Source organism: Phyllostomus discolor, chromosome 4, assembly GCF_004126475.2.
Source record: "Phyllostomus discolor isolate MPI-MPIP mPhyDis1 chromosome 4, mPhyDis1.pri.v3, whole genome shotgun sequence".
Lineage (NCBI taxonomy): Eukaryota > Metazoa > Chordata > Mammalia > Chiroptera > Phyllostomidae > Phyllostomus > Phyllostomus discolor.
The window spans coordinates 150,378,972-150,395,996 of NC_040906.2; the positions used below are offsets into that span (position 1 = coordinate 150,378,972).

At 40.8% G+C, this 17,025-nt stretch overlaps 1 protein-coding gene across 3 annotated transcripts in view; it reads right to left on the minus strand.

The window, feature by feature from the left end:
- Positions 1-5,527: 5,527 nt before the first annotated feature.
- RNGTT (RNA guanylyltransferase and 5'-phosphatase) overlaps positions 5,528-17,025 on the minus strand; it is a 241,954-nt gene continuing 230,456 nt past the window's right edge. For all 3 annotated transcript variants that reach the window (XM_036024453.1, XM_028509316.2, XM_028509315.2), the window contains 2 exons: positions 9,079-9,202; positions 5,528-7,692 (listed from right to left, as the gene is read on the minus strand). In XM_036024453.1, the coding sequence (XP_035880346.1) occupies positions 7,535-7,692; positions 9,079-9,202 (282 nt within the window). In that variant the 3' untranslated portion in view covers positions 5,528-7,534. The remainder of the gene's footprint in view (positions 7,693-9,078; positions 9,203-17,025) is intronic.

A 17,025-nucleotide genomic window follows, 5' to 3' on the forward strand; every position in this document is an offset into this window, starting at 1 on the left:
ATCTTTGTCAAATCCCTATACTTTGTACCAGACCGACCTAGATGCTGGGAACGTAGCCACGAATGAAATCAAATTCTCAGTTCTCATAGAACTTACTACATTCTAGAGAGGAGAGTCAGACAACAGGCAAACACGTAAACATGTACATTAGATCATTAGTGCATGCTGAATAATGAAGCAGAGCAAGAGCACAGATGGCGACGGGGGTGGCACTTTACACGGGAGGGTCAGGAAGTCCGTTGTCACAAGGTTGCGTTTGTCTAGAGACTTAAATGACATGAGTGAGACTTATGGATGGATATCCTGGGGAAGAGCATTTCCAGACAGAGGGAAGAGAAAGTTCCAAGTCCTTAAAATGGGAACATGATTGGCAGATGGAGAAACAGCAAAGGAGCCAGGATGGAAGAGCAGAGTGAGTAGGGGCACGAGATGAGATCAGAGCCACTGCTGGAAGCCAGGGTACGCAGGTCTTGTGGACTGTGTTGTGCACTTACGACTTAATTCTGAATGTGGAAGGCACTGGAAGGTTTTGAGTAGTTGAGTGACACATTCTAAAAAATGTAACAGACAGACAGCTGTGTGGAGAATAGCTGGGGGGTGGAGGGAGAGGGCGGGGAGTGAAAACTGGGATACCAGTTAGGAGGCTATTGCAATATTCTAGGCAAGAGATGGCATGAGAGGTGTTGGGGAGGTTGAGAAGTTGTCAAATACCGGTTGTGGTTTGAAGGTAGTGACGACAGCATTTGCTGATGGATTGGACATGAAGTGTCAGAGAAAGAAAAGAATCAAGGATGATTCTGAAGCAACTGGAAAAGTGCAATTGCCATTAACTGAGCTCTATCAGAGACTGTGGGAAGAGAAGTCTAAAAAAGGAGGCAAGTGCACTTTTTAATGTATTAAGTTTGAGGTGACGGTTAGGCATCTGAGTGAACATGTCAAGTTGTCAGTTGGGTATTTGAGTCTAGAATTCACAAGAAAGATCCAGGCTAGAAATAAATTTGAAAACTGTGTGTAGATAATAGTGTTCAGAGACCAGGAGCAACTCTTACAGAGTATAGACAGAGGCCAGCGGACTGAGGTTGAGGTGAACAGGGCCCACTCAGCAACGGAGGCCAGCAGGTAGGAGGAAAGAAAACGACAAGACTCTGGTGGTCTGGAAACCAAGTGCAGAAATGGTTCAACAAGGAGACAGTAGTTTGTGACTTGTTTTAAAATAATCGCATGTCATGGGGAGTGTAAGGAGTGGGGGATGAGTTGGTGTAGAAATAAGTAAGAACGACCACAGATTGATCATTGCCAAGTCTGGGTAGGCAGGAGTTCATGTTACCATTTTCCTCACTTTTGTGTTTGAAATGTCTCTTCAGAAAGAGTGAGACCAAAAGCAAAAGCAAAGAAACAACAAGAACGAAACACATTGAGTGAGAAACTGTGTCAAGTGCTGATGGTGCTGACAGCTCATGTAGGAGAATGGAGGTGGCCCTGTAGGGGGCGCTGGTGGTGGCGACAAGAGCAGTCTCAGGAGAGAGGAGCCTGTTGGCAGAGGATTCCAGAGCGAATAGGAGGACAGGATGTGGCTCGAATGAGGGCAGTCACCTCCTTTTAGGAATTTTGCAGGAAGGGGGACTAGAGGGATGGGTCAGTAGCAGCAGGACATCAAGGAGCCAAGGGTGGTTGGCGGTTTACAATGGCGAGTACAGCCCTACTTCCTACCACTGCCCTCACACAGGCGCTAGACAAACCCTCCAGGGCACCCTTCCCAAGTCTTCTGTCCACACCACCCCTAACCCACCCACTTCACCCGCCCACACCCCCACCAAGACCTAGGTCACCTCCCACCTCTTGCATCGTCCCAATTGTGTGATGTCTCCGGGTATACAGTTTCTACATACATGTAGAATTTTCAAGAAATGTTTATAGCAGCGTTTGGGTTGTGGTGTGGTTCAGCTGGGGTTTCTACAGCCCTCATCTTCAATGTGTGTTTATACTGAGGTTCAAAACTGCACGATGTGGCCCTGGCAGCTTTCAGAAGGGAAGCAAAACTTCTACAGAAACTGTGAAGTTTCTTACACCTTTAGATTCTGGAAAATAGCATTCTATAGTAGCAATGAGAAGGACATCTCTCACTTGCCTTCTCCACTCTAAAGACATGCTTAGAAGCACCAATTCATGTTAAGGGATCACGAAGTGGTGTTTATTTTTAAAACTAACAAAAGCCTCAGCAGTTATCAAGGGACTTCTCTTTGAAAACATCAGAAACTGGGCGGGAGTAGGTGGGTAGGGAGAAGGAGCCTTCTAGTTTAAGATGTGGCAAGCTCAGTGAAACGGCACTAAAAAATCAGACATGATTAAAAACACTACTTTCCTCACACCTCCCTCAGAGTGCCTCACAGGCACTTGCTTAAGATGTTTCCTGCTGAGAAGATTCCCTCTGAAGCTCTCCTTTTCGGTGCGAAAGGCCAGCACAGACAAGATACTTCTAATCAGGATTAAACACAAGATGCATCATCAGATGGCCTCTGAAGAAACTCTTCAGATACGAGATGTAATCGGTGCTTCTGTTATGATGAGGCTAGAATGACAAAACAGCATGTTCATACGGCTGAACTGAGGGAGATGACAGCGGACACATTTTGACTGGGTACCAATAGTGTGCGCAAAGGGGCACTGGAATCTCCTGCCCTAATTACCACCGAGTGGCCACCACCACTACCAAGCCCTGTGCCACAGGTCACAGAGACGACAAAGTTCCTTGTCTGGAGGGGCAAGCAGGGTAGACCATCGCAGTGCAGAGGGAGATCTGGGAGGGTATCTGCGGCAGGAAGGTCTCCTTGGTGCTGAGATCAAAGGAGGCTGGGGGTTTCTGGGTAGAGAGAGCACGCATTCTGGGAATGGCGAGGAGTCCCGGCACTCACTGCAGCACGAAGCAGCAGCGGGAGATCCGCACATGCGGAAGGAGATCTGCACGCAGGCTGAGGGAGCTCCTGCTGGGGGGAGGAAGACGAGCAGGTTTGCAGTGTTGAAGGAACATTCTGGTGGCAGCGATCTAAAGGAAAAACGGACTGTCTGCCAGCTTCAGAGTTATGAAAACTGGTGACTCTCTTGGTCTGATTTGTTGTCATGGCCAAATTCTGCTCTTCTGTGTAGTATTTGGCTATGCTTATTCTGGTACTTCAAACAGCTGAGGGGTTTCATTCTATTTGGGTATTTTTTTAAACATTCAGATCATTTCCCTTTTCATCTATACGCCCTCTACCACAAGAGCACAACATAATGAAGCATTGTGAGGTCATTTTACGGTGGTCAACTCTGGCTACAGAAATGACCTGTGGCTATTGAAACGGGGGCTGTTTCTTCCCTGAGCATCTTCTTGCCCCCTCCCCACTCACAAGCCCCTGTCTGGAACTCTGCCTCCACAATGACTCCCAGCACTGGTCCACGGCCACGTTTTCACCAGTTTGGGGTGACAAATAGAAGCAAAACACTGTGAAACATGTTGCTCATGACACAAAATTTGTTCTACGTCAAGGTGTTTTCTAAATTATACCCTACTTCCTTTTGGGGTGTTCCTTTATTTTATGAAATGATGGTGGGTAATTTTTGGTAAATACCCCTCCATAGCAAGACAGTTGGCAATGCCAGACCCATGCATGCACACAAGTTTGAAATGTGAAATGTTCGGAGCAGCCGGAAGATCCCTCCACCGCCTTGCTCAGCAGGCACGGAGGTCACCTGACACCAGAGTCCAGACTGGGCGGGGCACAACCGGGTTCACCAAGGCTGACACTGACCAGCCAAAGTGTCTGAGTGGACAGCTACCTAGGCAACAATCAGTAAAGTGCTGGCCCAGTGTATAACTGTATCACTCACTTTGTCCCAGCCACATCTTTGGAATTTAGCGCCTTAATGAAAATATTCATCTTCTTTTCATGGCCTCCACATCACTCGCACTTAAACACTGTTAAATAAGTAGTCAAATAAGGTCCTAAAATTGTATTTACTTTCCTGCTCCAAACTTCATCTCCTCATTTTGGGGAGAGGTTTTGGAAACCTACCACCTGTTAGCACCAAAGAAACAGGCGGTTTGGGACCCCGCACAGAAGCCATCCTCCACGCAGGGGCTGTCCCACATCCTCAGGGGAATGCTACGCCGCTGCCTCGGGGCTGGTCGGAAAGACCCGTGTTTGTGTCTCAGAGCACAATTTCCCAGGCATGTTACCACGGGTTACTCAACCCTCCGAGGCTCAGGTTCCTCAACTACAACATGAGGTTAAGAACGGCACCTACCTGCATAGAGTGGTTGTGGTTAGGATTGTCTTGATGCTTGGTGAATACTCAATAATGATAATATTGCTATAATAATGAATATAGGATACTTAAAGAGCACTGCTTTTAATACAAGGATCATGTTAGACCGGAATAGGTTCTTTTTGATCATCTGGCCCAATCCTGGCATTCTTTAGATGGGGGTGGGGAGAAACAAGTTCTAGAGAAAACATGGAACCAGTGGGAATCAGCGCCTAGAATGGGCCTAGCCCAGGGTTTTCTCCACTGGAAATATGTGCTTCTTGACCTTCCAGGTTTTTGACCAGAAAAAACTATAGACATAGTTCAAATAGTGGTATCTTTAAACATTTGAAGATGGCAAATTCTATATTACAAAAATGCATAGTCAACAAAAAATTGGGAGGTCATTATTTCATCATTTTAGAATATTTATTGCTGAGTATTCTAAAAGAGTTAAATGCATTAAAAAACAATGTAACAGAATATCTACCCTACAATAGAGTGCTAAAATCAGGTGAACTGATTATACTTAAAATCATATAGATGTGTTTCCCCCACTCCCCTATACTCCAAAAACAAATGGTGCATTCTATATCCCCCATGCCGATCAAATTTCTTGGTTTCTTAGGAAGAAAGGATTTTCCATGTCCTGGTGCTAATTTTTAGAATGTAACACAGCCAGATAGATTATGTTGGGTGTGACTGGTAGCAGCAGGATCTGATGCCAGCAACAGAAGGGACACACAAGCATCATTTAAATAAAAGGGTGCAAAGGCATCACCACATTAAAACGAAGTAGAAACACGTTCTGTTACTTTAAATCAGTAGTTTTATTACAATATGCACTGACCCACAATTAGAGAAGGAATGTCCTGCTGTTTTCTGAGCGTCTCACGGAAAGCAAATGTAACCATCCAGGCAGCTGCGTCATTTACATCATTCCAAACACAATGAAAGGCTTTTGTACGTGATAACTCAGAAGGCAAAGTTTTCCTGTTCTTGTCTACGAAACTTCAGTGTCAGAAATAGTCACTGTGAAGTGGGCTGAGAAGGGCAGTGTTCCCTACTTGATGTTCCAAATCCTGGCTCTCGATTTCCCCTCCTGGCTTTCTAGGTGATTTTTTAGGGTGCTACGGGTGGTAGTGTGTTCAGGGGCTACATGGGCCTATTATTCAATATGGCCAACTCTTATACTTCACTGTAATTTAAAAGAAAGGAAAAATTAAGAAAGTTAACTGCTGAAAAATGCACAAAGGTAAGAAGAAATAGCTGGATGTATTAAAAATGAGATGCTCTTTTCACATTAACTCATTTAAAAGGTTACAATTACCATAAACACTTCAACTCCATTAAAGATCACTGGCAGAAGGTTGCTCTTACGTCAGCAAAGGGCCCTGCATTTACACAGGCTCAGGAGAAAGCCGCATGTGGCGCAAAGAGTCACTGACCCTGGGGAAGGAGACAGCAGACCACCTGGAGCTGTGCAGGTGTTTTCTCAGGTCTGTTCTGGACGAGGCACCATGGGGCCTTGACAGGTCCCACCTGTCTGCGGTCAGTGTTGCAGTCGGGTGTATCCGTCCCTTCAGCGCCCAAACGCACCAAAGTGTTCTGGGAAGGAACCCTATGGTGGCGTTTTGGATAAGTTCACTGTCCATTTCAGACCCCGAGGACAGCAAGGGAAAACACCCCAGCATGACATTACTATTTCACATAGAAAAGCACTACTGGGGAACACCTTTGTCTAAAAACATTTAAACTCAAGTGAATACAAATACATTTTTGGTTAATCTGTGCTATAACGTGTGGAAATCCTGTTAGATATTCAGTCTGCTAGGTAGGGTGTTTGGATTTTCTTTTCTGACTGTGTTAGTAGAAGAATATGCACTGTTGTGCATATTACCACATATATGCATAACACATATAAAATTCAGATCAGGAAAAAAATGTACATACATACACTTGAAACCTGTACCTCTAAAAATAAATACATTAGTCTCCAACTGGCTAATTCCTTCAGAAACCTATCAGAACACAGTTTCTCAACAATGGCAGATGACCAATTAGCCGGTCTTTAATTTATTATCTACCAGCAAATGGTTTAAAATTCAGACATAATGGCAGAAATAGCATTCCCAGAAGAAAATGTAGATAGAATTCTGGCTTTGAAAATAAATGTCTTGACTTCCTTGGTGTTCAGCCCCTGTAGATGTCTGCTCTCTGCATTTATGAGACGGGGGAGAGGGCTTTGTAGCAACAGCGTCTGGTCCACTGACGCCCAAAGGAGTCAGCTGGCATTTCCTTTGCTGTCCCGTTCGAGGGAAATAAAACGACATTGCTTGTGTTGGGTATCACTCCTATAATCACAGTGAGCTGTGTGTTCTAGTGTAAGTTACAATGTGCTGATACCACTGAGGTACAGCAGCAGCAGCCCTGGCATTTAAAAAAATGTCTCCCAGGAAATGCTGCATGAAGGACCTGGTGGTGTATATCTAAGTTCTACGAAGTAACTCAAAACCACTGCGGCGTGGACACACTGGAGATCGGGTATTATAGTTCTAACAACAGAAGCAGATGCAAATCCTCAATATTCTTTCTTTAGAAAGGATGCAGTTGACAAAATTGGAGCTTCACTTTTTTACTTTAACATTTCAAAAAAAATCTCCTTAAAATGATAAAGCCAGACCAAGTCATTTAACATAGCACAATACTTAACCTTGTCATTCATTTTTTAATACAAGAATCTCAGAAATGGAGGAAATCCATGATAAATGATAGCAAGAATGTTTAATGCCATTGCCTAAATTTCTTGAAAGGAAAATTTACCATAGCTGAAATACAACTTCTAAAAAAATACAGTGTTCTAGGCTCTCACAGTTCCAGATTGCTAACTTTATAAATTAAAGGTAGAAGTTATCCATATATAAACAAGGCCTCTTTTTCATTGATTTCAATCTTGTTCAAACCTTTGGATATTTCAATCTTCATATTCCACAAGGTAAGGCTGAGTTTACCAAATATAAATAAAATGTTTAAGTCCATGATGTATTTATTGTAGCACTAAGAAAACAAATGCATCATATATTTACAGGCTGGCTACAATACTTTTCTTTAAAAAATAAAATAAAATAAAACAAAATGTATATCAACGTCAAGCCACGTCCCTGGTTGAATTTCTCTGGCGCAAGAGGAATGACAGCATGCTCCTCACACATCTCTCCTCTCGATCCTGAAGGCAGAGGCAGGACTTAGGTCACAGGTGTGGCCTTTTGGGGGGCGGTGGAGGCATGAGCTCCGTGTCAGGGTCCTGATGGTGCTTTCGTTTCTGTCCTTGAGAAGCTGCTGCACATCTGTCAATGAACTCAAACAGCATCTCCTTGGTGACAGGGTTTGAGATGCTGTTGCACACAGCTGTGGACAAAGGCAGACACGTGTATCACATGAGGGTTAATTAAAGCGCTGACTCACCACAGGGAGATGCCAGGCAAGGGGAAAGGTCTGCATCCCAGTATGCCAGCCACTTCCACTGCACCGACCCAAGCAACACGCTTCAGCTTCAACTCTTCTCCACCCCACCCCACCCCCGTACCCCCAAAGTGAGTCGTTTTCCACTGGCTAGTCTTTACTGCTCTATTAATTTAAAACCCAAACGTTACATACTTGGGTTACAAGGATGTATTCAGTAGGATTTTCTATTCCTCAAAAACAGTTTTTTAACATTTTAATCTAGCAAGTGCATCACATTATAGACCGTATTCCAGAACGTCTACTGTGTGCTGCAGTCCTTCGGTCTTTCTCTCAGAAAACAGTCCACACTGAGAAGCCACCATTCCCACTGAAGAGGGAGGTTTTACTGGGGCTGGCAGGTAACACTATTTTATCTTAACTTGTGTGGAGTAAGGTATTATTTAGTGCCAGTCCTTTTCATTTTATTTATCTATTTGGTTTTGGGGAAAAAAGGACACTGGCTTAATTATTCCTATTTTCTAAATTAATTCATCTTGTCTGGACATATCTTCAAGTTTCAACAAAAAGTTTTAAACACAAAGCTTTAAACTTTTATGCTGCAAAACTCAAACAAGTAATTTCTATATTTTCTCATAAGCTTATCATATAATCATCATCATCACTGACTGAGTACTCTAAAACTATATGATTCTATTAACCTTTATTCTTGGTTTTAATCTTTTATTCTCAATGCCACTAAAAATGCAATCCAGAGCAACAACTACCACTAACAGTTTACCTTATAAATGTAATTTGTGTTGTTCCCCATGAAAGAAACTTACTACTCTGAATTCCCAAAGTATTCCTATTGTACCCAAAGAACACTCAAGGATAGCATAGCAGGTTTTAGGGTTTGTTTTTTTTTTTAATGGCTTTCATTTACTTTGTTCTCTATTGTTTGTAAAGCTATTTTAGGAGCTGGAAATTATATTTTCCCCTGCTAATTTCGTCTTTTACCATCTGGCAAATAATGGTTGTTATAGTTTTGAATAGAACTGAAATTGTCATGGCTTTTGTTGTTGCTGTTGTTCAACAAATTCAACTTGTATACAGTCCGTGGTCCTGCCCTTTAAACCTCCCCTGGGCACATGGGCACAAGCCCACAGGTCTGTCTACAGGGGAGAACCCGCACACCAAGTGGAGCCAACCGGGGCACAGGCCCGACACAACCCTGATCCTGGCAAGCAAAGGCGGGGCCCAGATGAGTCTGGTGCATCAGGCCAAACAACAGAGACAGCACACTTTGGTTCTAACACTTTAACTTTTTTGTGGATAGGCTGTCATACTCACCCATGGCAGTGTTATAGGCATTAGGAAAACTTTTGTCTGTTCTCTGTCTCATGAAGACCCAGCTGTTGTTCTCAAATTTGCATTCTATAATTTTGTTGTCATACTGTTTTAGCTCTTTAGTCACCTGTATTAAAAGAGAATTGAGGAAAATATTTAAATCATTTGAAAAGCCTTTTGCTTCCACTATGTGACAGACAGATGCATCAGGAAAAGCCGAAAACACCTCAGTAACTCTTCAGGCGTAGCTCTTTGTCATCTGAGGTGTCTAATCAAGCCTAAGGCTGCAGTATGCACGCCCTTGTACACATGCTCATTAACCTGACATTTTATACATAGTTGTGAAAATGGCTGTCAATATACAGCAATTAAAAGAAGCTAAGCAGAAAAACCAGCCACATCTGGGCCAAAGGCAAATATGTTACCACAGGATCCATGTTTTCAATATTGTCTGCGTAGAAATTGAGTCTGTTGTTTGTTTCATTGGATTTCAGAAATGTCTTACCTACATCTAAATTCCTACATCAAAACCTCAGAAATGCCATTTACTAGTTTTTAAAAAGTTACATATAAAGACTAATATTAGAATCACATTCAGGCAATGTGTATCCTAAATATCTTGCTTTTCAAGAAGTGCTAATTAACCAAAAATCTAATCTTTAGGCTATTTACTCTATTTCCAAGCTAATATGAATTTAGAGATGAAGCTACTTTTGCTTTTAGTTGGTAGGGGTTTTTTTGTTTGTTTTTTTTTTTGGCTATTTTACCTCAGATGATTAAATATAGATTACAATTTACTCTATAAAGCTAACAAGTAACCATGGTAACTATAAAACCTTTTAAAAGATATTTTCATCAGGCTGTGAGATGGTTTTCATAAATAAGAACCTAAGCTTATCTTTGTAGTTTTCAAATCAAATGCCAGTCATGGTAATATTTTAATTCTGTCCTCATCTTTCTCAGCTAACAACTTTCCCTCACAATACGGTAGATTGCAATCATTCAACTTCACTCGCATTATTTGAAATGCTCTCATTTTTCTACCCATATATTCACTACCACCTAGGATTATGAAGGGAAGCAAGTTTCAAAAGATGCTTTCAATTCACAGATTAGACAGTGCATGTCTTCATAAAAACTTTCAAACTGTATTGCTTCTTCCTTAATGAGTATTATACTTGATTGAGACTATTTGCATGTTCAACAAATCCAACAGGCCTAACATATTCAGGGGCTCTGGAACCACACCAGCCCGAAAGACTGATATTCCACTTAACAACTTGCTAAATTAATTCTCAAGTATTCAGTATTCTAGTCAAGTCCCCTCCCTTTCTTCCTAGGGATCCACCTCCTTTCATTCTGATATGTTATCTATATTCAAGTATTGGGCAACTCATTCAGTTAGGTAACCCATTCATATTAAACCATATGTAGGCTCTAACAGAGATAAGCTTCTAAACCTTTCAATTTCCATTTTCTAATTTCTAAAAAGAGCAAAGGCATTCCTAATTTTACTAAATAGTGTCTTAGTACACACTGGAAAATGAGTTAAAGTGCCTGGCACATAGTAGCCCACCAGTAAACTTCTTCATTAAATATAAAATTGGGAAGTAAAAAAAAAAAAAAAAAAAAAAAGACCTTGCAAGGAAATTCACTAAAGACACCAGGATGACATGGAAAGGTACATTTTGGAAACAGATGCCAAGAACACTGTATCGCATGCATTTTATTAAGAATGCTTTGCTATCCACAGTAAGCAGTCTGCACTTTTACTAACAACTGTAGTAAGTCTTTATCATACAACCTACCATTCTTATGTTCCCAGTTTCAGAACTCCTATAAATTATGTGTTGCTCAATCTGACTACAGGAATTAAGCACGATTATGAAGTATCTGTGTGTCTACTTGGGCATGCATTAACAATCTGGAAAACAGAGTTTTCCAGAAAATGCATATACCTTCCGCTACACTAACCTAAACCTATTTCCATGCTCAAGAACAAATACATTGGCATTCACTGATGACAGTTATGTCACCAAGACACACCCACTGCAAGGTACTCATTTAGTTAGATGGTAAAACATATTTAACTGATAAATGTCATACCTCCAATATATACACAAATTAAGACAGTTTCCACTAATGGTCAGATCAAGAGAATGACTGGCATACAGAGGTAGAGTTTAATTTTAGTATCCAAATTCTATTTTGTTACTATGACAATAATCATCCTCAGCCAATTATGTATTATTGGTACTGTTTTAGTAAACAGGACTTCTAGAATAAACTCTGGTTATCCCAGTTGGAGTTAATAAGAAATTGAAAATAATAAGAATAATACTTATAAATCAAGATTTCATATCTGTACCCATTATTACATTCAGCTAATGATATTTTACTATTTTTAAAAGAGTAATATATAGTAGATTTTATATTGACAAATATTTTTATGTGCCCATTTCAATGAGTACCACACTTTTTATACTATTTGAATCTCCCAATAATTTGGGGTTAAGGTCCAGTCGGATGAAACTGAATCTAGTGGATTTTAAGTCAGCAGTTCAATGGCAATACCTGGAATGAAGGGCAGGTAGAAGCACCGTTGCCCCACTCTGCACTAATTTTAGAGAATACTTTTTGCAACCTAGGTTCTGGGTACACTACCAAGTCACAAAAGGCAAACCATCAGTGTTGGCTAAACTGACCCATATGGATCCTGAGAAAGAAAATACCTACTAAAAAGGGTTCCTGGTGGCTAACTGGGATCAAATTAAAAATAAACCAACAAACAAAACAATCCAGCCCAGTAGCCATTTCTACACAGGGCCTTTCATGAAAACCACTTTAGGGAGAAGCCTGCACTGAACTGCCTGCCTGCACTGTGTTTCAACCAAAAGGACTGAGGCTTTCATCATCCAAGTGAAGAAGCTTATGAGAAGCTGGCTCATCATCAGCTTCTTTACTGACCAGAGTGACTTCATTCTGACCAGTCTGGGCTGTGCCTTTTGGGCCAATCAAACTGTGAGAATTTGTGGTCCTTATTGCATGAGGACAGACCAATCAGGGCCAGAGGTGGAGACTTCCATCTGTATAAGTCAGCTCCCCTCTGGCTCTGGGAGCGCACTTTCCCTTTCCACCAAAGCCTGTTTTCCTGGCTGGATCTGAAACAGCAAACATGTCCCACCAGAGCCAGACAGAGCAGACCAGCACGGAGCAGAGTAGAGTGGTCTAGCTGGAAAGGGGCCTGGCTCCAGGGCTGCCTCACAGCCACACTTTTTTCACAGCTGTGCTGTGTCATAATTGAACTGTTTTTCACGCAATAAAGTTTCCTTCTTCACTGACCTCAAATTGGGGATTCCTACTGGCAGTGAATTGGTGTCAACAACCACCAGTTGACACCTGCACAAAGTAGGCAAAGATGCATTTCTAAACCTACGGTGTGACAGAAGCTGCTAGGTAGAACTCACTGTCCTTGCGCTGTGTAGGCTGTTTTGTTGTCAAGGGATCATCTTCCTTTTAGAGAAGCTGCACAAAGGCTTGAGGAGAGGGGGATTTCTCTGAACTAGTTTGCTCTAGAGACACTTTAAAATAACAAATATCCTTAGAATTAGAAAGCCACCAGTGAGTTGTTTTTTAAACTTTTGATTTTGAAATAACTTTTGATTCAGAGAAAAGTTGTAAAAATAGTATAGAGGGTTCCAGTATTCCAGTCAACCTTAATTTTTAGATTTTCCATATCATGCTACATTTATCAACTCTAAGACATTAACACTGGTACAACACAATTAACTGAACTGCAACCTTCATCCCGACTTCATCAGTTTTTCCACTGTCTTTATCAAGGATCAATCCAGGAAACCTCATTGCATGTAGTTGTCATGTCTCCATGTTCTCTTCTGATCTGGGACTGTTTTTCAGATTTTCCTCAACACTTTTGAAGAGTACTGGTCATATATTTGCAGGGCATTCCTCAATTTAAGGTTTTCTGATGATTAGACTGAGGTTATGGACTTTGGGGAAAAGTGCAAGAGAGGTGTAGTGCCATTCTCACTGCATAATATCTGGGGGTATGAGACATCAACCCCCAGGGGGTGATCACTGGTGAGGTTTGCCCTGACCACTTGGTGCTGAGGGGTCTGTCAGGCTTCCCTACTGCCACGTGGCTATCTTCCTCCTTTCCACATTCTATTGGTTAGTTACAAGCCACCATGTTCAGCCCCACTCAGTGAAAACAGAAGTAAACCCCACTTCCTGGAAGGAAGGGTATCAAAGAATTTGTGGACATTTACTAAAAATACCACAGAAATTAATACACTTTTTGATAAAGATATTTTAAGGCTGTACAAATATCCTGTTTCTCCTTAAAGTTTCACCCATTAATTTGAGCACTCATCCATGAATTCTGCCTGCAGCAATCACCACTGTGGTGTTCTAATGGAATACTCTACTTTCTCCACTTCTTCTGTGTTTATTATCTATACTTCCCGCAAGGAAGATTTGTCTCTTTTCCCTCATTTATTTATTTGCTTATTTATAATAGTATGGACTCATGAATATGTATTTTATTCTTTAGTTTATAATAAAATACTACTGTCATTTATTTTGTTGCTCAAATTGTTCCAGTTTTGGCCACTGGCAATTCTCTCAGGTTGACTCCTATGTCCTTTTAACTTGCTTCCACCTTTACTTACAAAATAAATATATTTTAGCATTTATATTCTAGTAATACCAGATACTACTCCAGGCTCCAGGCTCATCTTATGTTTTCTCTGCTCCAGCCCTGGAGTCAGACCTGGAGTCCTCTACCAGGCTTTTATAACAGAATTACCCTTCAACAGTCCTGGCTATGCTAAGGAAGACTATGCCACTACTTGTTTTAATCAGAATTTAAAATTATTATTGAGAAAAAGAGAGGGAGGGAGGAAAAAAGGAATGAGAGAGAAAGAGAGAGAGAGAAAAATGGCAATGAACAAGATATGAATATGTTTGTACTTAAGAGGTTTCCACCTCATCTTTTGTGACCTGCTCTCTGAAACTAAGTTGGCCATTTTTTCTTTTCTGAAGTTATCATGTTACTTTCTGATAACTCAAGTCCTACCTCCATAGTGTGACAGAAGGTATATTTAAAAAACATATTTCAAATAGATGAACTCTAATTTCTTCACTTCAACTGAAGTAATTTCTTCAATTTCTAGCACTTAACGAAGGCACAGAAAATAAAACAAGTGAATTAGAAATAAAGTGGTATTATAAAAGTTTCCCTTATGGTATAGTAACAAGACAAATTAAATCTGAATTATTAGACATATAATCTTTTAGAACCACTACATTATAGTAATATAGTAAGCCCACGACATATTACCTTTAGAAAATGCACCCATTTACCAGAGGAAGTGAAGCATTTCACTAGTTGCCCTTTTAAAAAATATGCTAGACTGTATCTACCAGTTAAAAAACAAAAGCTCCTGTGCTTTTTGTTTTTCAATCTGCTTTGTGCCTGTGCCTACATGTAAATTGTAGAACCACAATGTAAATGCCATACCTGGCATCTGCTAGGTTAGAAGCACAGAAGCAGGGAGTCTCTACCTTATATATGGAAGGGGTCTTCAAGCCCTGCAACCAGGCATTCAAATAAAGAAAGTAGCCAATAAAAAGAAAGCACCTAAAATTCTGTCATATTTATCCTAAACATTATTAGAGATAAGTCACAACTTCCGGATATGAGACTTCCATTAAACTATAGATTATTGCCCTCTAATAAAAGCAGTTAGTCACAGTTATTCAAAATATAATAAATTGTCATGTAAAATAACTGGACAGATAAAACAACATGTTAGTAGTGAATAAAGGAATAGGACTTCTTTTCTTCTCTGTGTTTTGCTGCATTTTCCAAACTTCCTACATTATACATACTTAACTTTTAATAACAACTTTTTTCAATACAAAATATTACAAAGATAATATGTTTCATAAAAATGATAAATATTAAGTTGGCTTTTAATGAAGAAGTAAAAAACAATAAAAAGTGATAAATATTTAAATAGAAAAAAAAAGTCCTAGAAAAAGGGCCTAAGTCCACAGCTCACAAACTGCAATCAGGCACCCAGGGCGCCACAACACCATCACAGAGGCACTGGGGGCGGGGGGGGATTTGAAATGTTTAGGGCAACACAGTAGTATGTGGTGGATACCATGCAAACTACTAGTTGGAGGGAGTCCACAATTTTCACGTGAGATTCCTTTAGATGATGTTATATCTTTGTAAAGCTATGTGTCTGGCAGTTATGTGACAAAAACCAGGTTATCACCAAAATCAGTGTGGAAAACCAAATGAGACCAATAGTGTACCACCTTACCCCAAGGTCTGAGAAGTTACACAGTCCTTAACATGTGCAAAATTGTTAGGACATAAACACTTAAGTTGAGTGGATCTATCCACTTCATAAATGGAACCGATTAGGTATTTCTTGTGACTTACAGGTTCTGTGTATGAGGCAAACTCAAGAAAGTTTGACAACCTTTGCCCTAAATTATTTTCATCCTTTCCCAGTCCCTAGTCTCTAAACCACAGGTGGCAAACATGAGGCCCGTGGGCTGAATCCACCCCTCCCCCTTGTGTCTACCCAGCCTCAGCGCTGAGCTCTTGCTTACCTGCTAAGGAGTACTTACATTTATGCAGTCCTAAAATTACATTCGGCCCTTTGAAGGCAACTACGAGGCTGATGTGGCCCCTGGCGAAGATGAGTTTGAAACCCCTGCTCTAAACCCACACGTAGCCTTGTATCTAGCACTTAGTAGAAATCAGAGTAGTGAAAAAATCTGCCTGAGGTGAGGAAAATAGAGCTGGTACAGAATGCAAAGTTCAAGTTAATGTCATTCATTTCATCTAGATCACTAAAATATGTACTCCTCATTGATCCCTCCATCCTCAGGACAGTACCCAATCCAGGGTAGATTCTCAGGAAGAATGTTTACTGAATTCATGAGAATCATGAGCCTCTGTTTATCAACCAGTTTGCCTGTTGATGGCTGGTCTGGAAAAGTAAGCTAGTAGTACAGTCTCTAGCCTTTCTCTGCCTCCTTCCCCATTCTCCTTTCCACTCTTTCTCCAGCCACCTCTCCACCCCCACCAATGAAACAAAAGATTTAAATATCTTATATCTCCCCAGTTTATCATTTGAATAAATACAATGCATTTGTACTCTCTATTTCTAGTACCAAAAGAGCAGGTGACGCCATGAGTAGTCTTGCTATCCTGGGAGCAAAGGCAGCATCTCCCCATTGACAGCGAAGAACAAGTAGAAAGAAGGGAAAGATAAAGAGAGATTTCGTGTCCACCCTCCCTTTATTGATCAGGTACTATCAACCATGTCTAGAACTGTATGATTCACCTTTATATAAGTAAATATTAATTATTTATTTATTGAGCAATTAGTATGTGCAAAGCATTAAAAATTCATGATCCATATACATAATCTCATTTAATTTGCACCACGACCTTATGAGGCAGGAATTATATTGCTACCCTTCGATAGGCTTGGAGTCTAAAGCTTAAAGCAGTTAAGTATCTCACCGAGAGTGACAGACATAAAATGAAACAGACAAGTCTCAATAGGTCTTCCTGTCCAATGTCAAATGCTATTTCATATCTTACTAGCTATTACAGAGCCCGGCACTCTATGGACAAAAAACATAGAGTAAAACAAACAAGGTTATTTTCCTACCCAAATTTTGCCTGATGTTGGGTATAGAAACCTCTGCACATAGAAGCATAAAAAAATCAGTTATATGAAAATAGAAAGTCATTGGACCTAACTCGGCCACAGTACTAAGCCACAGAACCATCCTTCCTGCCATCTGACAAATACTGAGCAGCCATGTCCCAGGCACCGGGTTGTAGACTGGTGATACAGACATGGTCCCTGCCCCTCAAAATGTATAGTCTAGTAA